This window comes from Triturus cristatus, chromosome 2_1 (assembly GCF_964204655.1).
Source record: "Triturus cristatus chromosome 2_1, aTriCri1.1, whole genome shotgun sequence".
Taxonomy (NCBI): domain Eukaryota; kingdom Metazoa; phylum Chordata; class Amphibia; order Caudata; family Salamandridae; genus Triturus; species Triturus cristatus.
This window is the reverse complement of record NC_140581.1, coordinates 448,408,068-448,433,850: the sequence shown is the minus strand read 5'-3', so window position 1 is coordinate 448,433,850 and position 25,783 is coordinate 448,408,068. Positions and strand designations below refer to the sequence as shown.

The following is a 25,783-nucleotide window of genomic DNA, read 5'->3' as shown; positions in this document are numbered from 1 at the left end:
TTGGAAATGGTTGAATAGGTTTGGATATGGATGGGCACACAGATGGAAGGACAGAATGAATGGTGAAAGACTCCTTAATGGATGAAGGAATGAATGGATGCCACACCCCCGGGTGACTCAATCCACTATCCCAAACCGACACATGACGTCAGGCAGCAAGCGCGGAACTTGTGCTTGAAATGATCCTTCTGCCTGTCAAAAAGCGGAAACAAATTCCTTGTACGGCACCGTGGTACCACAAGAGACGTTCCACTGATGTGCCACTGGGCGGCGTAATCTCATGCCACTGGAAAACAGTGTGAGCAGCTCCCACCTGCCCCGAGGCCATGAGATGCATGAGGGCACAGCTCTGTGCAGCCCTTCGGCGGGGAAAGGCGGGCAAAACAATATAACCTGCACTTGTAGACAACATCACCGATGTGACTCGAGTCCCTTACACCACAAATGTTTTTTTCTTTTAAAATTTTGCACCCCTAAGAAAATTGTGCCTGGTGCAACCTCCCTTGTGGCCCCACCCACGCTACGCCACTGCCTACCAGTATGGATGACATCTGACTCTTACACCTTGTAGCCCTCAATGTCTTAAGTAACATTACTTTCACATTGACTTTCAAATTTAAGTCATTGTCTCTTTATAATATGTGCATGATGTAACGCACTCCGACACCCTGCTGTACATACTTCAGATGAGAAGCTCTTATTTCGATTTAGATTCCACGCATTGCTTTGAGTGGCCTCATAAATCATGACTAAGGCGATGCAACGCACATCGCTGAGCAGCCTTACTCTGCGCCCCGGAGGCGTTCTATGGGCATTGCAGTGGGTTTTCCTATGCAACACCAATGGAATTTGATGCTGTCCCAGATTTACAAAGTCACGTAAACTTGGGAAAGCGCTAAATCCGTACGCTTCACAAGATGACGCGTAACAAGGAGAAATATGTTCATTTTTCCTCATTGTTTCCTCTTTCTGTGTGTGCTACATTCTGCAACACACGTAGAGAAAGGAAAGCACCTACTAGCATTATTTTTGTGAAGGTATAAAAGAGTTTATACAATACAATACAAGGTGTCCGTTCCTGCAAAAAAACAATCCTGCCTCTGCACCACAGTGCAAGGGTGCCTGCATTGGCGCTAGGCTGCAGAAACAGCACCAGCGCAGGGTGAAAGGACAGGAATGCACCATATTGCAAAAATGTGGTGCATTCCTACCCTTTCACTTTGGATTGGGCAGCACAGCAAGGTGTTTTGTTGCACTGCCCTATGCCAAAATCTCATAAATAAGCAACTAACAGCCTCATGCATCAACCCAAAATCCAGTCGGTAAAATACCGATTCGCTAATAGCTCCCGGTATTAAGTTAAAAATACCCAATCCCAATGCATCAACCCAAAACCAGAAATCGCTATTTAAGGAATCCTTAAATAGCGATTCTTTAAATAGGGATTCCTTAAATACCGATTCCTTAAATAGCGATTGAATTTAAGGAATCCCAAAGTGAGATTCCTTAAATGCAATGCATCAAAGTAAAAAAATTAGCGATTTCGCTAATAGGGGGAGCAAATTACCATGAAGATGAACTGCATGGTAATTTGCAAAAACTTTGAAAAATGCACTTTTGTGCATTTTTCAAAGTTTCATGTTGCGCACACACATGCCCTTAGAGCATGTGTGTGTGCAACATATGTGCACATATCATTTTCAGGGGTGCTATAGGGTGTCATTTTGACACCCTTGAAAATGCATGAGCAATTAGCGAGAACCTACTGGTACTCGCTATTTGCTCATGCAATCTCCGATTCATTCCTATGGGCCTGGAGGCCCATAGGAATGATTGGGACGGCATTCCTTAATTGCTACTCGCTATTTGCTAGTAGCAATTAAGGAAAGTTAAGGAATCGCTATTTGAATAGCGATTCCTACATGCATAGCCTTTTGCTATTCCTTATTAGCGAATCCTTATTTTTCGCTAATAAGGAATCGCAAATGCTAATGTTGATGCATATGCCCTTAAGAGGCAAGACAGATGTCATGTGCACCCTAAATATGGCCTCGATTTGTATTATACATGTAGAAGCATTATAGACTCAAATGCAAGACGTTTTTATACAGTGCTCACGTATTTCAAGGTGAGCCAGAGCAAGGCATCTGACTTGAGCCTGGCTTGAACCTTCAGTCACTCAACAAACTCTAGTGGCCGTCAGACATGGTTTTGAATTTAAATTCCAACAAAGGCATCTTATCATCCTTCTGGGATTAATAAAATAGCTAACCTAATACTGCAAAACTATAAAATATCCTGTAGCCTGTGTAATGTAGAACACAAATGTATATATTTAACTTAAAGTTTTCAAGCAACGCTAAGTTTACAATGTGTTGTATACTAGAACCCCTATTAATAAAAGTCTCAAAAGTACAGAAGGGCATCAGTTATGTTGCTTTTCTTTTAATCATAGCACTTGCAGCTATCTTAATTATGTTGTGTGCTGTGGGGCAATGGTTAGTCATTTAGAATTAGGTACAGCTTTAAAAGCACCATCAATTATGCTTTTCAAAAACGTTTGAGATATATTTTTAAGCGTTGTAGTCTGTAGTGCCCACCTTTGTACCGTGCATAAAACTTTGTGTTATATCAACTTAAGTGGTTCAAGCCACCGACTAGGTTTGGCCAACATAATTTCGAAATGTATGGTAGCTCCTGGTACAGCACATATCCACAACCACAACATTTTTCCAAGGTAGATTTCAACAGGTTTCCCTAGCCAAAAGGTACCTGGGAAAAACTTTGCTGGGAGATAAGTGCCTTGTAAATAACAGAGCATGCAGGTTTTGGTGCAGAGAACACTAAAATCTGTATCTTGGGTCCCATTTTCAGACAAAACTCACAAATGATGCTATTTATCACACCGGATAAATTGAGACCACCTCTTTGTATCTAACTTAACATGTGCAATATATATCGCACTCTTCTCCAAGGCATGTGTAATCGGGGCCTAAGTAGAATTACATAGTTCTCAGTACAAAATTGTGCAGTCCTAATGAGCATAATTTTCAATGTGTTTTTGGGAAAAGATACATGCATGCAATATTGTTAGATACACAAGCTTGGAATGGAGCCAAGAGGAGTGAGAGATGCAAATACCTACCACCAGTACATAGGTGACTGACTCAATTTTGGTTTTTTTTTAGGATTTGGGACTGCTTTGCAGTAGGGGTGTCGCCTTTTACGGAATAGACAGGTCTTTACTGCATCCCTGAATCTGAGGTGGTTTTGGATGTTTCTTATCTTTGCAGGGAGTGAGTTTTAAAATGTTGCTTGGACAGAGAAACAAGTTCCATCAGTGTGTAGCTTCCTGAAGGAAATGAATGAGGGCTGGGATGCCAGTTTTGAGGCCAGAGTTCTGTGTGTATCAGTGAAGCTTTGTTTAGGTTCCCCTGTTGGTATTGAAAAGTGATTTGAAAGAGGAGCATCTGACCAAGTATTTTGAGAGCAGGAGATACTAGGGCAGGCCAAGAAGAGCCCCTTGGAAGCAGGAGCTGCCCACCTTCTACATAGGGCCTCAAGGTAGACCTCTCATGATCCTCACTATACTAGTTACATTTAGTTGAGGAGACCGCAGGAGGGAATGTGGAAGGGAGAGAGGAGTTCTTCAGGGACAGAGGTCAGTATGGCTGTCTTGTCTTCTGCAATAGTTTATAGGGCCGAAGGCTATGTTAGCAGGAGGGGCAGTGCTTAAAATGGACAATACTTTGTGAAGGTATTTTCTGTCTATGCAGTAATTGCTTCCTGCTCATATGAGCTAATGTGTCAACTCAAATGAGGTTGGGATTAAGTCTTAGCGATTGTGCCTAATTTCCTGCCTGCCCCAACAATGCAGAGACTAGTTTGTCTGCGGTCCAGTCTTTTTCTCACACTAGGATGACTCCAAAATGTTATGCAATTGTTCTAATTTAGCCCCATCATTCCTATTAGACGACACTCATGCATCCAAAGTTCTTTCTGGGATTACTTTGTCATACTGCTACTAAGCTTCCAACCCAAGAAGTCTTATTTCATATGTCATTTGCTTCACACAAAAATTCAATAGACATTTGCAAACATTATTATCAGAAAATACATTCTCATTCTTCCAGTACCGTTGCAAATTATTTTCACAAATGTTATTGCTATTTTATCATCCGCTCCCATGTGTGTTCAGGGTTACGTTACGGTTTTGAATGTCAGCCCTGAGCTGCCATGGAATGTATTCACTAAAATGGCAGCAATAGCTGTAGTGGCATCAAAAGTTGATCCCTTTACCCATGCTTAGCTCTACAGGAGCTTCTTATTAGCTGCCCAGTGGCTAGGTAGAGGGACTGGAATGTAAAAATACATAAGACTTTTAAAGCTCTGTTTATTTTCTGATCCTTCCACTTATACAAGGGGTACTGAGTGCAGTGCGATGAGTGCCAAATGGAAAACTAGGTCACCATCTCTTACCCTTGGTAATCCCAGATTAACACCCATCTGTGAAGTGGGGGTATGATCTATAACCAAGTGTGTGTGCTCAGTTTCTATCCTTAATGTATATTTTTAGAGCAAATCTTATAAAACTTGGGTTGTATTTCTTGCTAAATGACTACCCAAGCATTTCAAATTCAAAAATATTTGGTGAGAGTTGCCACGAAGTACCAAATAATATATATTCAACGTTCATTGTGCTATAGAGCTAGGATATGTGGCAGCTTCCTCCAAACAGCTACAAAGCTGTTTACTATACTAACATCATATTCTGAAAATAACATAAAAGTATTGTGTACAGGTAAATGAAGCATGAACAGAGCAGTAACTAAATAAATGTGCTTAAACTGCATTCTTTGCTAACAATTTTTAAAACCTTCCTTTTTTGGATGGATGGTGAAATATCTTGTAAAAGATCTTTTTTAAGACTAGTCAGGTTGACAAAACTGGCCCAGAGTGTTTGGAGTGTTCGATTTGCCCGAGATTGTGATGTAAAATAGAATCTGGTGTTTCACATTGCACCAGGTTTACTGGCCTAATGTCTATGAAAATAGAACATTTGTCATTCACTGTGCTAAAATTTATTGAGAGACCCAAAATCATGTTATGCCGAGAATAATGTTACTGACCCTCTGTGCTTTAAAATGCACTATTTTCCACATGTAGTCTCAAAGAATGACTCTGGGGTTTACGTACTACATCGGAAAAGCGAAGGGAGCCCCCCACAAGTAATTTTGATTTGGCTCTTAAGATGTCTCTGTCTCCACTAATCTATGTGTTAGCCCAAACCCACCCACCCCCACCTCCCACTACCCCCTCCCTCCCTGAAGTTTGTCTAGTTGCACCTCTGGTAAACGGGATGACAGCAGAGCCATTCTGATGACCAGGCTTGGCAGAATCACAAACAGAACTTTGTGCTCAGTTTGTTGCTCAAATGCAGGTGGTTAAACTACAGACCCCCGACCAGTCCTCAAAAAATTGTATGAAACATAATGGTCCTCTAAAATGGCTGATGTATTAGCCAGTGAACCGGTATTCTTTACTTGCTGAACTCTAACTGACTGTTTTAAAAGTAGTGTAATTACAGCGAGCTGCACAGCTCCCTGTGAGGGCACCTCTGTTCCACCCCGGCGTATTCTCTTGTGACTCCGACAACGTCAGCAAACAGGGCACGCTGCTGTATGTAAAGACGGCAAGGTGATAATACCCAGTGGCATAACAATAGCCCCTGCGGTGCAGGGGGGGGCCCGAGCTTGAGTTGGCCTCCTGCGGCACTGTGCACAGGCGGCGGCTGAGAGCTCCTGACTTGGCCCTGAGTGTGAGCATCCTCTCCATGTACTCTGCAGTGGGGCCACCACACGTTTTGTTACGCCACTAAGACACTGCCTTACACACAACTGCTCATGTGCCACTTGGTTGTTTATGCATATACTGCGAATCCACATACCAAACAAGGCACTGAAGCAAGGTGGGATTTGGTCTCCCGGCAGAAATCTATGCCTCAATACCCTTAGGTCCGTATTTCGGCTGTATTTGGCAGCACATAGTGACGTGTGTGTATCTGTCTGTCTGTCTTCAATAAGAAATAACAAGTGTATTTGCTGTCTGCCGGTAGACCTTTTTTTTGCTGACAAAATATTGCCTTCATCGCTCGCTCTCATTATCTGATTTCGTAATTAAGCTAATCACGAAATGCTGCAGGGTCTGTTGAGGTGCTCAAACCAGTCAATGTACTCACATTAAAAATATTAAGATGAGGATAATGGGCCTCTGGCTTAAAAACCGTTTATCCGTAATGGCAATGGTTCAATCTCACAAAATGATCATGCTCTAACGACTTCTCTACAACGTTCTGTCTCGTCCTTTTTACTTATCACTTAAACACATTTCGCTAAGGCTGATTTGGGCCAATTCTAGAATAGAGAAAGATCGCTTTGTCAACTTGGTTGAACATTATTTTTCCAAAACTGGTTTAAGGTCTTCTTTCCGTTCTTTTCTTTTTTCCCTTGTTAATGATTTCCTTCTGATAAAGCATCTGATGCCATGTAATCATGTTGACAGTGGCTGCTGGCGTAGATCGGGGTGGGAGGGCTGGGAGGAGGAGGGAGTAAAGGGATAACAAATGTACCGCCTAGCCGCTCTCTCCACCACTGTCTCTTCCGGAACCGAGCACCCAGGCTCCCCTGAGCCAATCACAATACTGCAATGCAGCGTTGTGATTGGTCTGAGCGGCATGGTTCGGCGCTCAGACTGGGACTGAGGGCCTGGGCATGTTGTTCACCCAGGCTGTAATGCCTGGGTTAAGAACATGCAAAGTGTGCATGACTGTTTGGCCGACCAAACATTCATGTGCATATAGGGAGTGCAAACCACTCCTTCCCTGCTCGGTCAGCAGAGCAGCCCCGGCCGCAAAGCTGCCGCAACAAGGAAGAAATAAAATTAAATGATAATAACATAGATATTATCATTTTATTTTTCCATTATTTATACTGCTTAAAAGCAGGGGGGCGACGCTCCCCCGCCTTAGCGGAGGAGCCACACTGCATGTTGGCTTTGATTAGATATATGGCCTACACTACTGGTTTTGCCATTTCTGTTGACCGGGTCCCCTCCCTTGTAGACTCCACTACCCCTTCATGCAGTTTGCTGCAGACTATTTGGTGTATTCCTGCCAAATCCTCCTGTTTTTCCACCAAATAAGATACATAATTTGATGTCATTGAGTGAAGGATTTAATTTACATTTTCTGTACCCTTCATTCCCAATTTGGCGGGTAACCATAGTGTTAGCTTGACATGGCTTCTCTCCAGTGGAGTCTCTGTAAGACAGATACTGTTCACTGTATGGAGGATTAACGCATTCTAAACAAGAAGCAAAGGTTCCTTACCACTGTGATGGAGTCAGTGGCCTACAAATATTGTATGTTAACCAGAAAAACAAGGGACCTTAGCTAATTATCTCCCCAGCAGGTACAAGCAGTTTAGCCTGACATCACAAATTGACCATTCATGCGCGGGGAAAAGCCCAGTTGCACTTCTGTATTGGGTACAAAGATGAAAAACAAGTGCTGGGTCTCTTTGGAGGAGTTGTGTGTTTTTTCCCTCACATTTCTGCAAAGTCGTGTTTTTAGCAGATGCAATAGCTGCTTCTTTTAATTTAAGAAAAAAGCTGTGATTTGGTGGTGAGTGAGAATCTTTCAAAACCTCTTTATTTATTTCAAACACACTACCATGCAGTCAAATCTGTACAGATGTAGACTTCTAGGCCAGAAAGAACTCTGCCTTTTCAGCAGGAGCTACCCAATGATTCCAGGGCGAACTTAAGGAAAATCCAGCAGCATTCTTGCTTTTGAGCTTGATATTTAGCTCGAGTGACACTGCCTTCATTGTCCTGGATCCCTGGGAGTTACCATATACATGCAAGTGTCCAAGGCACCCGAACAAGTCTTTGACTCCCAATTTAACAGCACAGTGGGCTGCCCTTTGCATCGATCGTTGATGACAAGGACAATCTTCGGCAAGACAGGATCTATAATTGATAAATCAGTCACCCGTTCTATTTTTGCAAGCCTTCAATTAAATCACGGTGCTACAAATTTACATATCAAATTAACCTCACTTGCGCTTGTGTAGATTGTCAAACCCTTACACAGTAAGGAAAATGACTATTTAAAATAAATAAATAAATAAAAGCCTGTCTGAATAAACTCCCATGTTTAACTTAGATTATGACTCATCTGTTTCTATAAAAGGGGATGAAGGACAGAAGGAGCGGGTGCAGGGAGGACCTGGCCTGGCTGTGTGGCCTGCATTGTTCCGGTAAGAGTAGGGTCAGGGCTAATTTCCATGTGGCTTGGTCCAAACTGAGGTGGTATAGTGGACAAAAGAACGATGGGTTGGAATGCTATCCCAGGTGATTTCCAGACTTATTACAAGCTTTCCTCCCATCACCTTTGTGTGTTTGATGTAATGCCCAAAGTCACCAAGGGTATGCCCAGACATGGGTCTCCTGCTCGCTGTGCTACTAGAACCAAGCTTACACACAGTTCGGACTGGACTGCTCCTATTGGAGCAGTGTCTAGACTGATTTACATATGGGTGGATCCAAACTGAGGCAGCATGATGGGCAAAATATCAGTGGGTTGGAATGCCAACCCGAGCGATTGCCAGTGGTTAGCCCTACGGCAAGTATGTCTCCCATCACCTTTTGTGTGTTTGATCACTAAAGGGGAGATGTGATCTATTGCACTTCTAGGAGTGGAGATCCTCTGCTCAGTATTTACAGTGTTCAAACTTATTTCTCTCCAGTCTGTTTCATCATGCCTTCCTATGCCACGTCTCCAAGCGAACCAGGGCTACCACAGCCCATGGTTGACCTATCCCGGATGGGTACATAAGCAAAACAAAAGACTGTTACATGGAAATCTTAAATCCTCAATTTAGCAGTTAGAATTTGGATACCGTCAACTTCCTGAGGAATGTATGACGTTTTAAGACAGTTCGAAGAGAAGCTAGACATTTAAGTACCCAAGGCATGTGATGCACCAAAATGGAAGCATTTTTACAACTGAAAGGATAAGGATAAATCCACTTCAATATCTGTCCAAAATATTATCCAACACCTTTTGCAGATACAAAAATCATAACTGGGAAATACTGTTGAAAAAATGTATTTAGCGACAATAGCAGCATACTTACAAAGCAGAGGATACCCCATTTTAAAGTCCCTGTCTAAAAAGGATTTTATGAAGGTATTGAAAAAGAATTACACCTCCTAGATTCAAGCCAGCCCCTTCTTGGGACCCAAGTATTGTGAATCTATTGAATTGCTGTCATCTTTTAATAGTTCAGAGACCAGGGCAGAGTGTTGGCTGCACACCTTGGATGTTAGAAGAATTCTTAATTTCTGTGTTGAGCTTTTTTAGTTTAAAAGATTAAAGTAAATGCTATCTCCGCCCACAGTTTGGAAATCTTGTTTCAAAAGCAGTTATTTCAAGTTGGATTGATAAATTCATTCAGTTTTGATATGATAAATCAAAGCTTACATTTGCAACTATCCCACATGCAACCCGTGCTCCGAAAGGAGCAAAAAAGGTTTTTTGGATAGCAGCATTCCTATAATGAACAGATGCAAAGCAGCAAAGTAGTCCTCCATCCACAAAGCATTATGGCTTTGATATACATAACAGAAGAGAGCCTCAAGCTGAACAATCTGTTCTTAAGGCACTATTTAATTCCACATCTGCTTACCACAATCCACCACCTTAGATGGATGTATACTGCTTTACAGTCGGTGCACGGCATGTAGTCTATAGCAACACATGTCGCAAACACAAGATATTATTCACCTCATACACTCAGTCAGCAGCTCCTAGTGTTGTTGACTCTAATGTACCAATCTACCTCCCTGAATGCAGCATACGCTCAACATACATTCAAATGTGAAGTCTGATGTGCCACATTGTGGTTTGTTATCACAAGTGATTTACCGCATGCATGAAACTGAAAGCATTTTTTAAATATTGCGAACCCAGCACCAGCTGTAGAAAAGTGCACAGCATGTGATATGCAACACTATAAGCTGCAGGTAATGTTTTTCTCGTATACTGTATCATGTGCCTGTTTGGATGTGTTTTACTATGCTCCACAACTGCCACTGCTGTCAACTCTGTCAAAGTTTGTATACCATGAATGTCTGCAGGTAGTAAGTAGAAAGGCTACTCTTCTTAAGAGAAATCAAGCTGTCTGCGTAAAGGAGAGGGTTTTTCTCCCACATTTTTTTTGTGAGGAAAACAGGCAGGGGGGACTCTGAGCCTGGATCTTTACAATCTCAGTGAGCTGCTCCCATTCAGAATGCTCAAGATTCTATTTGAGTAGTGGCAGCTTTACAGAGCAGTGACTGGATGTTGTCAGTGGACCTTCAGATGCCTACCTTCACGTGCCCATCCTGAATGAGTACCAAATGTCCCTTTGGTTCACAATCCGAAATCAGCACTACCGATACAGGATTTTACTTTTCGTTTTCAGTGACCCATCTCAGGCTTTTGGAGAAATCCTGGCCCCACAGACGGTATTTCTACAACAGCAGAGACTGCACTGCTACTTCTTTCACGATGACCGTTTCATTCATATGGTGCCCAGAGTGATCATAGAGTCCAATTGAGCCTTTTTTTGGAGACCAGCTTGGGTTCTCCGTGAACTACTAATAATCCTTTTGTGTTTCCAAGTAGAAGGATTCTGGCATGACCTTCCCTCTTACTGAAAAAGTTACAATCATGGATGTCAGTTTACCACAATGCCTGGGGTAGCAGAAGTAACATCACAGGCCTGTAACTCCTGTTTCCCTCACAGGAAGTGATGTCACAAGAAGTGATGTCCCATGACCTTTGACACCATCATAGGGAATGACACCACTGAAGTTAACAAACAGCAATAACTACCAGAGGTGTGGTCATCAGCTACCAAGGTATAGTACTCGTATGCATGCATCGGTTCTTAGAAATAGACCTGGATCCTGGTGGTTCCACTCAGCTTTTCATCCTTCTGAGATCAATAAAACGAGAACCATTGAGTTTAGTAATAAAAACATCTGCTGTTCAACGCAAGATGCCCAAAATGTGAATGTATGCTTTATGTAATGTGCAACCTGAGAAGGTGCAGCTATTCGAGTAACTCTAGTCTGACTTTGCTAGGTATGGTAGTCTGATCAGCGCCATGTCCTGCAAACACACAATGGCCTGTTCCACTATTGGACAGATATTCTGTTCATAGAAGGAGTGAGCATGCCCTACCCTTCACCTTCAGCTTTTGTGCATTTTCTGAGGAGTTTACTTTTTAACACATAGGCCTCCTCTCTGAGATCTTAACTGTTGCCAGAAAATACTTTTCTACAACCCTGTAAAAGTGGCTGTGATTTGCTCACTGGATTTGGGGGAGGAACATCAACTTGCTCACAGGTTTATTAAAGGATTTAAGGCCCTTTTTGCGTTACCTGGCAGGAACTGAAGTGCAGGTAGACACTTTTCCAGGCAGACTTCAAGGCCATTGGGGCTTGAAGAAACTGCCTTCTCCAAAGCCATCCAAGAAGGTAAAATTCAGCAGGCCAGTCCTAATGCACTTGTGTCCTTTCTTATGGCTTCCTGCCACCTCCTGCAGTTTTACTTTGGCTCTCACCATGCCAGTGCACAGAACTCTTGATCCCATGGCATTTTGCAAATTGATGCTTTGATGCTTTATTCAAGGAAAACTGCTTTCCAGGTGGCTCTAAAATCAGCCATTTGCATAATGAAGCTTCGGGAACTGTGTGCCGCATAGTGGTTCAAAACATTTTACAAAGACATGTCATTCTCAACTTTTTCATTATAAAAGCATTTTCGTTCATCCTGAAGGAAGAAATTGTTTTCTTGACTTTCCTTTCATGACCCGCCCATGCTCCTCAGCTGAGGATACTCCCCATAATATGGACATTACGCTTTACCTGCACGTTTATCTGAATAGTGCCAAAGAGTTAAGGTCTTCAGATCATCTTTTCATTACCCTTGGGGGAAATTGAATTCTCTTAGTCACTGCTAAAGAGGGTGTCCAACCCAGACACAACACGAGAACCTCACTCTCCATAATTGTTGAGGAGACTTTAAATCTTTTTAATTAAGGAAACTCCTGCCACCTTGTCCTTCTAAACTTATCGGCTACCTTGAACACTAAAGTCCTACCTGACAAACAGATTGCAGGGCATGGTATTTGGTAACTTCCGTTTTGTAAATACCACTTGCACACTTTGTTCGACCTTGTGATTATGCCCCAGCAGTGCAGTGGGATTCCCAGACTCCTGCATTAATGTAGCATTGGTCTTAGCCTAGTATACCTTGCGTCCCACCACCTAGGCCTTACCCTGCTTTGCTGCTGCATCACCCGATACCTCTGCTGCTTATTGGGCCCTGTAGAAACTCCTCTGACACTGCTGAAGGAGGAAAGATTCCTTATTGCTGACCATCTTTGTGACACGAGCAATTGCACTTGATCCTCAAAGCTCTCTAACTACCTCCACTGTGACCCGAAACAATCCAGACCTGCCCATAGCCCTGTGGAAGAACCATAGTACAACATACTAAAACTAGCATAGAAGAAATAATTCATGACAAATCACAAATACTTACAAGATCGCCTCTACTCTCCCCCACCCCAAAACAAAAATCTCCAAAATTAAATAAATATTAATTTAAAAATAATCAAATTAAGCAAATCAAGATGTAAAAATACAATAGAGCAACTGTTCAGCATATAATAAATGGAAATCCGAGATAAAAATGAATTAAACTGACAAGAACACTTATGGACTAAAATACACCTAGAAGCTAATAAGTTAATGAGGAATGATGAATCTCAAGATTCTTGGGTATCTTGAACTTTCACCCAAACGTGTCTGCCTTATCGTCATTGCCAGCAGATCCAGCTAACATCTCAGCAATGGCTTTCTCACACACTACACCAGAAAACGATGTTTCACTTTCACAAGTATCAGTCACACATCTACTCCTATCCACAGAAGAATTGTGATTCTTTGAGACTGGAGCATTGTAAACACTTGCCAAGTGAGTGTGGGCACTGGCAATTCTCTCAGAAGTTCATAGACACATATCTACATCTGATTCCATCCTACCTTCATTATATAACAATGTAAGTTAACATCAATATTGCTCACCCACCAATAATTCTTCCTGGAAACAGACATCCTCAAGATTCATATTGCCTCCTCTCTCCACAGTAATATAACTCCTGTGTCAGACCCTGCCATCCTCAAGCTCTATCGTGTCCCTCATTACCTTGGTAACCTTTTTGGTGCACTGTAAATACTTAGCATTTTAGAAGAGCATTTAACACATTTTGAAGAGTACTTTGTTCTGTCACATCAATGGCGTCTGGCTATCCATCTTGGTAGAAACCAGTGACTAACCACTTTTGTTTCCATCATGTTCCTTATTTTTTTTCCATAAGATAGTTTATCAACTAATTCACACTCTGGTTTATTCTCAGAGTTTAAAGTTGTTTTGACACAATGTTTTGATAGCTCTTTGTTTCATTACCAAGGAAGCTATATGCCTTAAGCTTTAAGGGTGAATCTCCTTCAATCCATAACTTTTCCTGAATATCTTTTTTCCTTAAATACTCGAATACCTGATCTCAAAGCAGTTCATCATGTAACGTCCCAAATCTACGCTTTAATACTTTTTGTTTTATAACAGACCGAGTATTTCGGTTCTCACTTTTTTTTGTTTTCTCTGAAAGAAAGCATGTCTTGTAACTACAATAATCAAACAAAGTGGACGGACCCAATCGCAAATGCAACTCACTCGTATTTAGATTTAAATGAGTGCCAGAAAACCATTAGATTTATTAAAAGACCCCTCACCCATCAACCTAGTTGGTGGCATGCTTCATCATTGGGGTCCCAACTGGGTAGCTGAATGCCACCCAGTTGTGCTACAACGATTGATTACAGCAGAGCTGGTTTCATGTGTATGTGAGGGAAGTGGTGCAAGTTAAAGTTATCTCTGGGAGTCCTTACTAAATACACTTTATTCTTAGCGGCCCTAGATAAGGTTAAAACGAGAAAGAGGGCAACTTTGGATAAAAATGCTCCGGGTTGTTACAATAATAGGTCTACATGTTTCAGCCCCATAAAAAGTGGGGGGCTTTCGTCAGGACCAGATGAGTGAAGTGAGGGTGTGGCACAAATAAGCCACGTGTATCGTGATTAACACACACGCTAAGGTGTGTTGTGAGATGAGTGGTGTCTCTATACTTACGGACCCACTGATGAAAAACCTGTAAGGAGAGAAAGACAAAGAGACAAGACACAGATAACATAAAGTGCAACATAAAATGCAATCTTCATAACAGTATTCATGTGCCACTGTAATTGTCTCCGGCAAGTGGGCACAAAAGTGAGTCGGTCAATAGTCGTAACCAGGTGGTTACCGTTAATGCATGCTATTCAGGTATACTGTGCTCCCTTGTCATGCATCAGTATACTGATTATTGCGTACTTGTAGCATGCTAGTACATAACTAGAACAACAAATGTAAAGGGCTAGTGGGGCCCTGTGGGGTGCCATATGTGCCTTTAGCCTTACTGTTAAGGGCGTAGGTGCTCTTATTGGCACAGACACATAATGAAGGTCATGCGAAAGACTAGCTGATAGATGTCAAAAATTGAATATGTGAAAGAATCATTATAAAAACAACATAATTACACTAGCTACGTGTTACTCTTAGCTTTTAGCAGGAACCGGGAGGGGCGCTCTTCTGTAGTCACAGACTAGAGGGATAGATGAGAGTAAATGTTAACAGGTATTGACTCAAGGAGTCAAATTTACAAACGGGAAGCTCGGCATGTATCTATGCATGAGCATGCCTGTACGAAATAGAAAGGTCTTATTTCGTCAAGACGGCAACACCTATTTTGGTCTCCTCACAGTCCTGGATGTTACTGGACCCATCCGCAGGCTGGATAGAAATACGGAAGCGGGCCGGTAACGGAGGCGGTGTAAATGTGATGGCGTCCACGTAGGGAGTGCAGGACGCTTTGACAGAAAAGACTAGAACGCCACCAGGGTGTGAGGCATGTACCCCGCATTCATGGAGTGCACCGTGTTGACCATGGCTTGTGCACATTGGTCATAGTAGCTAATTAATTGGGAACGAGGCTAGAGTGCCGGCAGTAACCTAACTGAGCGCAAAAGAGTGAAATTAGTGCATCAGTGGGGGCAAACACTCCAACAAAGAGAATATGTTAATATTTAAGGACTAATCGGGTGCGCTCTCCTAGAGCTTTAGAAATTTCTTATAAGTAGCAGAAGTTACGCTTGTGGTATTAGAGCATGGACACAGTGAGGCAGATGGCTTGAGGTGCTGTCCACTGAATTACAGCATAAAGAATCTGTATTGGGGTGCAGGGCACACACTGAAGATATTGGCAGTAGTTTCACGTGTGGTATGGGGGGGTGCCCTGTTACAGTGAGGCAAATGGCTTTAAGTTCTGTCCACTGAATCGCAGTGTTGAAAATCTGTCTAGGGGTGCGGGGCACCCGCTGTAGGATAAGGTAATTTCAGTGAGACCCTGAATTGATATTACGGGGTTTGTCCGGTTCCTGCGCAGGTGAGGAGCTCCATAATTCGAAATCTGTTTTATGCTGTGTTCATGAGCGTGGAATAAGGGCATTTAAGATTGCCATTGCAAGAGTCTGTGATCAGTAACTTTCTTTTTCCCCTACATGTCTTTATTTGGATTATATTCTCATGCCTAGATAAAAAGTGAGCTTCATAAGTAGACACATTAACTGTTTGGATGTACAGTAGTGGAATATTACCGTGTACTCTTATTAGTCTTCGAGCCTGTTTATCAGGTCAGCTGCAATCGCATGCTTCTTAAAATGTTAATAGCTCGAAAACGTGCTGCCTTCTAACCTCGCTCGTTTCATTTTGTTCTTTGCAGGTGCACGGGCTGTACCGGACCACAGGGGCAAGTTTTGAGAAAGCTCAGCAAGAGTTTGCAACAGGTGTAATGTCCAACAAAACTGTGCAGACGGCAGCAGCGAATGCAGCTTCCACAGCAGCAACGAGCGCGGCCCAGAACGCGTTCAAGGGGAATTAGATCTGAGCAAACATGGCCGCCACGAGCCTGGGCAATATGAATATTTCTCTGCAACTGTACATGGTTTACCCCAGAGCACTAACTTGAAGACTAGTGTTGGGTAGCGCACAGCACATCCTTACCCTCCTTATTTACCCATGCATGGGCTCAATCAGTTGCTTTATTTATATCTTCCTTTTCTGTACATTTCTGTGATCAGACGGAACTGGTTGTGCTCCACTTCTCTCCAACTGGTATGCTAAATACATACTGTATATTCATATATTCTGCCGGACCTTGATTTCAGTGGATTCTTGTCAGGAGTGTTTTTGAAATTTATATCACCCACTTTGCGATCAACATAACTGATATACTTATTTTTGTGAAACCGGTTGTTCCACTGACATCCTTATAGGCAGGCTGGAACCCGCAGCGTTAAAGCACGTGTGAAGGCTTGTCGCCTGCCACTATTAGTCTATGGATAAAAGACGACAACGTTCTGCGAGAGTTTTTATTTGGTGAGCACCATTTTGATAGGGTGTTGAGAACTACTGTGAGCTGTGAGAATTACATTAGAGCATAATGTAAATATACGCTGCTTTGATATTTTATTCTTTTTTTTTTTTTAATATATTTAGGTATGTCCTAAACCTGTAAGTTGGCATGAATTCTGTTGAATTTTTTAATCAAGGCGATAGTAATTTGGTTGCACTGCTGATGAGGTTTGTTTTTTAATGTAGTAATCGCCTGTTACTATTCTGAAGCAACGTTGGTGCAAACGCATTCTTTCCTGTAGAATGGGTGTGTGTGATACAATGTATAGTTGACTCAAAGATGTCACCTGTGGTTTAAAGCGATACTAGAAGAATTATAGTTTCCAATTTTACTTTGAGTATATCTGTTACTTCTATTTCTCAAGGAGAAAATGTATGTTAAATACCACCTAATACTTCTAATTTAACATGTGCCCTTTTACATTCTGCTTTTTGTTTTTATTGCATTGACATTTCTAGTTTTTTTCCTTTGAAGAGTGCATTAAGTCACATAGTGATAGTCTTCAATTCAGTGTTTTGATACATATTTTGAAAATTCTCTCATTACTTTTCAAATGGAAACATTTTGCATATTGTTGATTTGTTAACACTTAGTCACAGCAGAGTAATTAGGATATTTATCGTAATGCGTTCATATGATCATCTTAATGTCCGATTTGCATTGGGAAATTCAACAATACAAATCGTTAAGAGGCATGTTTGTAAATCCCATTTTTGTGGATTGTTAGTGATTGGTTTTCAGTATTGGTTCTTTTATCCTCTGATTTCAGTCATTTTCGTATCATGTTTACTGAGGCAACAATGTGTATCTGATTTATATGACCATTTGCAGATAATTTGTATCCTTTGTGTGGGTAGGGCAAAGGAATATTTATTGTTGGCACTGTTGTCATGCACAATGGGAGCCATGCGGTGGTGTTTAAGATATTCAGCCTATTATATCCGTGGGTGCATGTAGCACGCAATGCGTCCTTCACTGCCACAGATTTCTCCTAAGTTAGAGGGAATGGATGGCTGTAGTTGGTTTCACATTTGTCACTCTCACTGATTGTAGCTTTCGTAATAAAATGCTCTGTCCATGCATTAATACTTTGCGTAATGGTGTGCCTCTCTTCAGCACAAGCACTTTTGGTAGAAGCAAGCATCCAGTCACTGTTGAGCTGCAACTTCAGATGTGTAACTTCCTAGTGGTGATTATTCACATTTTCAGAGATTCGCTCATTGAAGCCCCAACATGTGTTTTCTGTATCCTACTTATACATTCATTACATTGTAATTTTACACCAGCAGATCGTACCCGGTTCAAGTCCCGATTGGCTCTGTAGAAAGACTGTTTTTTCAATAGAAAATGTGTTCTAAGTATTTTTAAAATGGTGCTCAAACACACCCGATTGTCCTGGTTAAAGAAACTCCAAAAAAGCGAACTCAAATAAATAGCTAGTATCAGCTTAAAGTGGCGTATGCACAAGGAATAATGTTAACGTAAAATAAATGAGAATAGACCTTTATGAAGAGTCTTGGAATTCAAAATGTGAAAACTAAATCAAAAGGTAAGATACAAAAGCTAAATGTGAGATGTATTTAACTTTTATTGAAAGCCTCTCACCTACTACTGTTCTTTTGACAATCTCAAGATTCTTACTGGCTTGTGACTGACTAGTTAAATTAATTTTATTGATATGTACTCCACCATAAATCAGGCAGTTTATTGCCTGTCACTTGTGTGTCCTATTGCCACCAAGATATTCAGCCAGTTTTATTTAACAAAACCACAGTTGATTTGGTTACCACCTTCATGAACACCCTTGCATCCCAATCCATTCTCTGATTCAGTCTGTGGCTGTGTGATAAAATACCCTTGTAAAGAAAATAAATTACCCCATGTCTCAGTCATTGGAATGTTAAGAATGGGGCATCCAGTCAGATTACTTGGAGTGCATTCCCCAACTATTACTGTTATGGGCTGCGCGGGCTGTGACTTTCACAACTGACAAGTGTGGTTTTTATTGTTTTCATTTTAGAAGCATAAAAACGGTGGTGGTGGATATAGAGCTCATGTTCATATACAATGATCATTACTGATGTAGTAGCCATTTATTACCATACTCTAATGTCCCATAATCATCTTATGTGCCCAGGCCTATGGAGGAGTCCCATAAGTCAGGCGAGGGTCACTAACTAGCGTGACTACCTCGCTTCTACAGTAATAATATGTTGAAAGTCTTGTATTTAAATTGAGTCCATGTTTCTAGTTAACTGAGGCAACAGCAATTGATTCCACTGTCAGAATAGTCAATCCTTGTACACAGCAGGCTGATCAGTTGACTCCTGTTACCACCCTTCCCTTACATTTCAAGCCCTTTAATTTAGCAGCGATTACCCAATTCACAATCCTCTAGAAGATGGTATTCCGTTGAACCCCACTCAGTTGACCTTCGCCTTTTCTGTTTCATAGAATCTGTGTATTGGTAACAAACTGATATGACGGTGACCCATACTGATGCTCAGTTCGTGTTCTTCATGATCTCTTTGACCCAATGAATAGTTTATCTCCCAGAATTTTGAAAACTTTTATCCATTTGTGCTTTGGACCAGTTCCACTGATTTTTCTTTGCAGACATTCCTGCTGGGGTAACACCTGTGGAAGAAACCTTTGATGTTTTACAGACTGCACCACTACTCTCTCTCTTGTTTTAATTTAAAAAATATATATTTTAATTGATATGCAGCATCAGATGTCAGGAAATAATGGCACATCCTGTAACATCATGTTCGAGGCATATGAGCTGCAGATTGTACACTTAGCATAGATCGCCATCTGGTGTTGGGCCCGGATGTTTGCAGTTTGTTTTTCTTCTTGGACAGTCTTTGGAAGTCACGAGTTTGGTGACTCCTCCTTCGGTCCGTACTGCGCATGGGCTTCGGCTCCATCCTCAGATTGTTTTTTTCCGCCATCGGGCTCGGATGTGATACTTCGTGCTCCGGCTTCGAACTTCTACGGTTCCAGCCTCGACGGAAAATCCTCGTATCTTCGAGTTTCTTCATCATCATCATCTTCATCTCTCGAAGCGGCACTTTTCTCCATCCCGTACATCGGCACCGGCCTTCGGGCCCTCCTCGACTCCGGTCCCGGCCGATGGAAAGGACTCCGTTCAAAAAGTGCCCAAACTGTGGGTCTAAATTTCCCCACACCGACCTCCATCAGGTGTGTAATCTTTGCCTCTCTCCAGAACACGAGGCCAGAGACTGCCCCGCCTGTAAGTCTTTTCGATCGAAGAAAACCATCCGGGATCGAAAAGCTCGACGCACCATGGCGCACTCATCGTCTGCAGCTCCACCGGACATCTTCGGAGACGGCGCCGAAGCTTCGGGGCAAACACACACCGAGCAGGAAGAAGACGTCGTCAGCGCTTCCGAAGCCGACGACTCCGACGTGGAGGACATCACACCGGCGCAGCGGGCCGTGAGTACTGTGCCCCCTCCCACCCCCGCGCCCAAAACCAAAGAGACTCAGGTTACTCCCTCGCCTGCCGGCCTGGGCAAAACCAAGACCAAAGCTTCGATCACCCCACCTTCGGGCTCGGTGTCGAAGCATCCAAAGTCTCACGGCAGCTCGGGATCGAGCCAGCCGACGCCCGGTGCCGAAAAACAGCATCCGGCACCGAAGAAAGCAATATCCAGCTCGACTCCGAAGCCACCGGCGCCGAAGCCTGGACTCTCGGTGCCGACCAAACACAAACATAAATCTGTCGGCACCGACGCTCCGACGCCGAAAACTCCTTCGACGCCGAAAAAACAGGAGGCCCCAAAAAAGCATGGCGCACATAAACCATCGAAGCCCTCGGCTCCGAAATCACCGGTGCCGACCGACGATTCGACGCCACTGGCTCTGTTTACACCAGACCCTCTACAAAAGACTCTGTCCAAAGATCCAAAGACTGGACTATTGACTTTAATTATCAAGAAAAGACGCCTTGATACTCCGGCTCCTCCTCCACCACCCAAAAGGAAGGACTCTGCTACTTCACCCCTCAGAGTGCCCTTCCCACTACCGCCTCCCCTACCTCCTCCACCACCTCCACCCCCTCCCCCTCCCAGGTCTCCGCCACCTCCACCTCACTACGATCCGGCCCCATCCCCAGATCCGGATGACGGGGACCCGGACAATTACCCGGCGGACGCCCCAATGGATCCCACTCCACCAGGGACCCCAGACCCATGGGAGGATTACAATAACCCTGATATACCAGACATACCTCAGGACGACCTATACCCATCCAGGCCGTCTCCTCCAGAGGACTCCTTAGGGTTTCATCATTTAGTGCAGAGAGCAGCACACTACCATGGGGTGGACATGCACAGTGAACCAGTGGAAGAAGACTTCCTACTGGATACATTTGACATACAAGACAAATCCACTTCTATTTTACCCATGCTTAAGGGTGTCACCAAGCACGCTACAGAGGTGTTCAAAGACCCTGTCAGGGCCAGAGTACTGAACCCTAGAATAGAGAAGAAGTACAAAGCGGCACCCACAGACCCTGCATACATTAAGGGCCCTGCTCCCCTAGATTCCCTAGTTGTCTCCACAGCTAGAAAGCGGGCTAACTCCCAATCCTCAGGAGAAGCCCCACCGCCAGACAAGGAATCTAAACTTCTGGACGCGTCTGGTAAACGCACCGCCTCCCAAGCTGCAAACATGTGGCGCATTGCAAACACACAAGCACTGCTTGCGCGATATGACAGAGCACACTATGACGAACTAGAGGCTCTTATGCAGCACCTTCCAGAAAAACACAAGCGCAAGGCTCATGACCTAATACAGGAGGGTAAACTAATTACAAACACCTCCATTAAGTGTGCCCTCGATGCAGCCGACACTGCTTCTAGAGCCATAAATACAAGTGTCCTGCTTCGTCGCCATGCCTGGCTCAGGATCTCAGGGTTCAAACCTGAAGTCCAGGCGTCCATACTCAATCACCCCTTTGACCAGCAAACTCTCTTTGGGCCAAAGGTAGACGAAGCGTTGGAAAAGATGAAAAAGGACACAGACACAGCAAAGTCCATGGGGGCACTCCAAACACAAGCCTCTAAACGTTCCTTTCGACGCTCGTCCTTTCGTGGCACAGGCAGAGGCTCCTCCACCGATAACGCCTCTACCTCCTACAAGTCCCCTCCTCAAAATACCTTTTCAAAGGGCAATCAAAGGGGCGGTTACAGAGGCAACAACAATAAGGGCAGGGGCAAAACCAACAACACCCGTTCTGCCACCCCACCCGCACAATGACTCCCCTCCGCTCCCCCCAGACCATCCCACTCCGGTCGGGGGCAGACTACAAGACTTTATCCACACATGGGAGTCCATAACATCGGACAAATGGGTGACCCAAATCATTCGGTCAGGGTACTGTCTCGAACTAACATCTACCCCACCCAATATCCCACCAAGGCACCGTCCAATGTCTCAAGAACATTCCACACTGCTCAAACAAGAGGTACTCTCACTCCTCCAAAAACACGCTATAGAGCAGGTCCCCGTCAATCAACAAAATCTAGGGGTCTACTCCCTATATTTCTTAATACCAAAGAAAGACGGGACCCTCAGACCCATTCTCGACCTCCGGCCTCTAAATGCCTACATACATTCAGACCATTTTCACATGGTCACCCTACAGCAAGTCCTCCCACTCCTCTGCCAGGGAGACTTCCTCACAACCTTGGATCTGAAAGACGCATACTTTCACATTCCAATACACCCCTCTCACAGGAAATACCTCAGGTTCGTGGTGGACGGGCAACATTACCAATTCACGGTTCTCCCCTTCGGGGTCACCACCGCACCACGGGTGTTTACCAAATGCCTAGCAGTAGTAGCAGCACACCTCAGACGTCAACATATTCACGTCTTCCCTTACCTAGACGACTGGCTGATAAAAGCCGCGTCCTACAACCAATGTGTGCAACATACAAACAGCACCATCCAACTGCTCCACCAGCTAGGCTTCACGGTGAACTACCAAAAGTCCCACCTCATACCATCTCACACAAAGCAATATCTCGGGGCCACTATAGACACCTCCAAAGGTATTGCCTATCCAAACTCAGCCAGAATCACAAGCATTCAAGCCTTACGCAAAACATTCCTTCCTCAACACTCTCTTCCAGCAAGAGTGTTTATGAAGCTTATAGGAATGATGGCGTCTTGCATCTTCATAGTGCCCCATGCAAGACTCCACATGCGTCCACTTCAAGAGTGCCTAGCACAACAGTGGAACCAGGCCCAGGGGCAGCTGACGGATCTGGTGTTGGTGGACGGCCGCACACATCACTCTCTGCAGTGGTGGAACACCACAAACCTTTCCAAAGGGCGGCCGTTCCTGGACCCGGTTCCTCAGGTGACTCTAACAGCGGACGCATCGCTCTCCGGCTGGGGAGCGCACCTTCTACACCTCACCATGCAAGGTCTATGGACGCCACAGCAAAAATCGCTCCACATCAACCATCTGGAGCTCTTGGCGATCTTTCTAGCCCTAAAATCTTTCCAAAAACAGATTTCGGGCAAAGCAGTCCTCATTCGCACAGACAATATGACTGCAATGTATTATATCCAAAAACAGGGGGGGGGACACTCTCCCCAGCTCTCCCGCTTAGCCCAGAGCATATGGAGATGGGCAATTCCTCAAAACATCTTTCTCCTGGCACAGCACGTTCCAGGCGTACTAAACACCATGGCAGATCTGCGCAGCAGACAAACGCAACAACTACACGAATGGGAACTGCATCCACAAGTTCTTCACCCATTCTTCCAACAGTGGGGGCATCCTCAGATAGACCTCTTCGCCACCCACGAAAACAAAAAATGCCCAAGCTTCGCCGCCAGATACCCACACCCATTGTCCAAGGGCAATGCGATATGGATGAACTGGTCAGGCAGATTTGCATACGCCTTTCCACCTCTCCCACTAATTCCATTAGTGGTCAGGAAGCTACAACAGCACTCCCTCACACTCATTCTGGTAGCTCCGACGTGGGCCAGGCAGCCGTGGTACACCACGCTACTACAACTGTCAGTGGTACCACATCAAAAACTGCATCTATCCCCATGCCTCCTAACCCAGAACCATGGAGAAATCAGGCACCCGGACCCAGCTCAGCTCAACCTGGCGATCTGGCTCCTGAAATCCTAGAATTCGGATACCTTAACCTTCCCCCTGATTGCATGAACATCATCATGGAAGCCAGACGTCCTACCACTAGAGCATGCTATGCCGCAAAGTGGAAAAGATTTGTAATTTACTGCCGTAACAATACAATCAACCCTCTAGATGCATCCATACAGCACATCATATGCTATCTGCTCCATCTTCACAGGTGTAACCTGGCATATTCATCCATACGCCTACACCTAGCAGCGATCGCTGCTTATCTACAAAACAGACAGCATTTATCACTCTTCAGAGTGCCCGCTATTAAAGCCTTCATGGAAGGCCTTAAACGCGTAATTCCTCCCAGGGCACCACCTTCCCCTGTATGGAATCTAAATTTAGTTCTTACACGACTAATGGGTCCGCCCTTCGAACCAATGCACAAATGTGAGCTACAGTTTCTCACCTGGAAAACAGCTTTCCTTGTAGCTATCACTTCCCTTAGAAGGGTTGGTGAAATACAAGCGTTCACCATACAGGAACCCTACATACAAATGCATCACAGCAAGGTCATACTTCGCACAAATCCGAAGTTTCTGCCCAAAGTCATTTCCCCCTTCCACCTCAATCAATCAGTGGAATTACCTGTCTTCTTTTCGCAACCCCAATCTGTTGCAGAAAGGGCCTTACACACACTTGATGTGAAAAGGGCGTTGCTATACTACATACAAAGAACGCAACCCTTCAGGAAGACTAAACAATTGTTCGTTTCCTTCTCTCCACCACATAAAGGCAACCCCATTTCTAAATCAGGGATAGCTAGGTGGATTGTAAAATGCATACAAATTTGCTATCAAAAGGCAAAGAGAACATTATCTGTTCCTCCTAAAGCCCACTCTACAAGAAAGTTAGGGGCTTCTATGGCTTTTCTAGGGAATATACCCTTAGATGACATCTGCAAAGCAGCCACATGGTCTACACCGCACACCTTCACAAAACACTACTGTGTAGATGTGCATTCCAAGCAGCAAGCTAGGGTGGGCCAGGCTGTACTAAAGACACTTTTTCAAACAGCTGCAACGGATACCGGTGGTCGCCGCTAAGGTTGGGTACTGCTATATAATCTATGCTAAGTGTACAATCTGCAGCTCATATGCCTCGAACGGAATATGCTACTTACCAGTATGCATCTGTTCTTGGCATGTAGAGCTGCAGAGTTGTACACGCCCACCCGCCTCCCCGGCTACCTGTATCCGTTCCAGTACATCTTATTTAGATACAACACATGGGTTTCTCACTGTTATTATTACGCTCCATCATTTCCCTGTTGGCGAAAAACAATCTGAGGATGGAGCCGAAGCCCATGCGCAGTATGGACCGAAGGAGGAGTCACCAAACTCGTGACTTCCAAAGACTGTCCAAGAAGAAAAACAAACTGCAAACATCCGGGCCCAACACCAGATGGCGATCTATGCTAAGTGTACAACTCTGCAGCTCTACATGCCAAGAACAGATGCATACTGGTAAGTAGCATATTCCATATTGATACATGCAATTTGTTTTTTTAGTTTGTTATTGAACATTCAACAAAACGTTTCCCTTCTTTCCCCCCCCCCCCTCCCCCCTCCTCCCCTACAGGAGAAAGGTCTAATAATCAAGAAAGTATTTCAAAAGTTTTATAGATGAGCAAGGCGCAGATGTACGACAAGGAACACATGTATCCCACTTGTGTTTGTGTGATTTTGTATATTATTCTTCTGTCTAGTCATACTTCATCGTGCATTTTTCTTTACCTGACAAATAACCGTGAGTATTGGGCACCATTTTATTTACTCAGGTGCGTTCTGCGGGGTAGGTGTCACCTTGTGTATTCAACTCTGATCTCATCTGTCTCCATGCTCTTAAGTCGTCCTCCAGCCTTTCATCACGTCTGACCTGTTTCATCCTAACTTCC

At 43.8% G+C, this 25,783-nt stretch overlaps 1 protein-coding gene across 3 annotated transcripts in view; it reads left to right on the top strand.

Annotated features, from left to right (window-relative positions):
• The window catches only part of SCAMP1 (secretory carrier membrane protein 1), a 573,188-nt gene extending 555,417 nt beyond the window's left edge, over positions 1-17,771 (top strand). For all 3 annotated transcript variants that reach the window (XM_085632265.1, XM_085632264.1, XM_085632262.1), the window contains one exon: positions 15,993-17,771. In XM_085632265.1, the coding sequence (XP_085488391.1) occupies positions 15,993-16,151 (159 nt within the window). In that variant the 3' untranslated portion in view covers positions 16,152-17,771. The remainder of the gene's footprint in view (positions 1-15,992) is intronic.
• Positions 17,772-25,783: the final 8,012 nt, after the last annotated feature.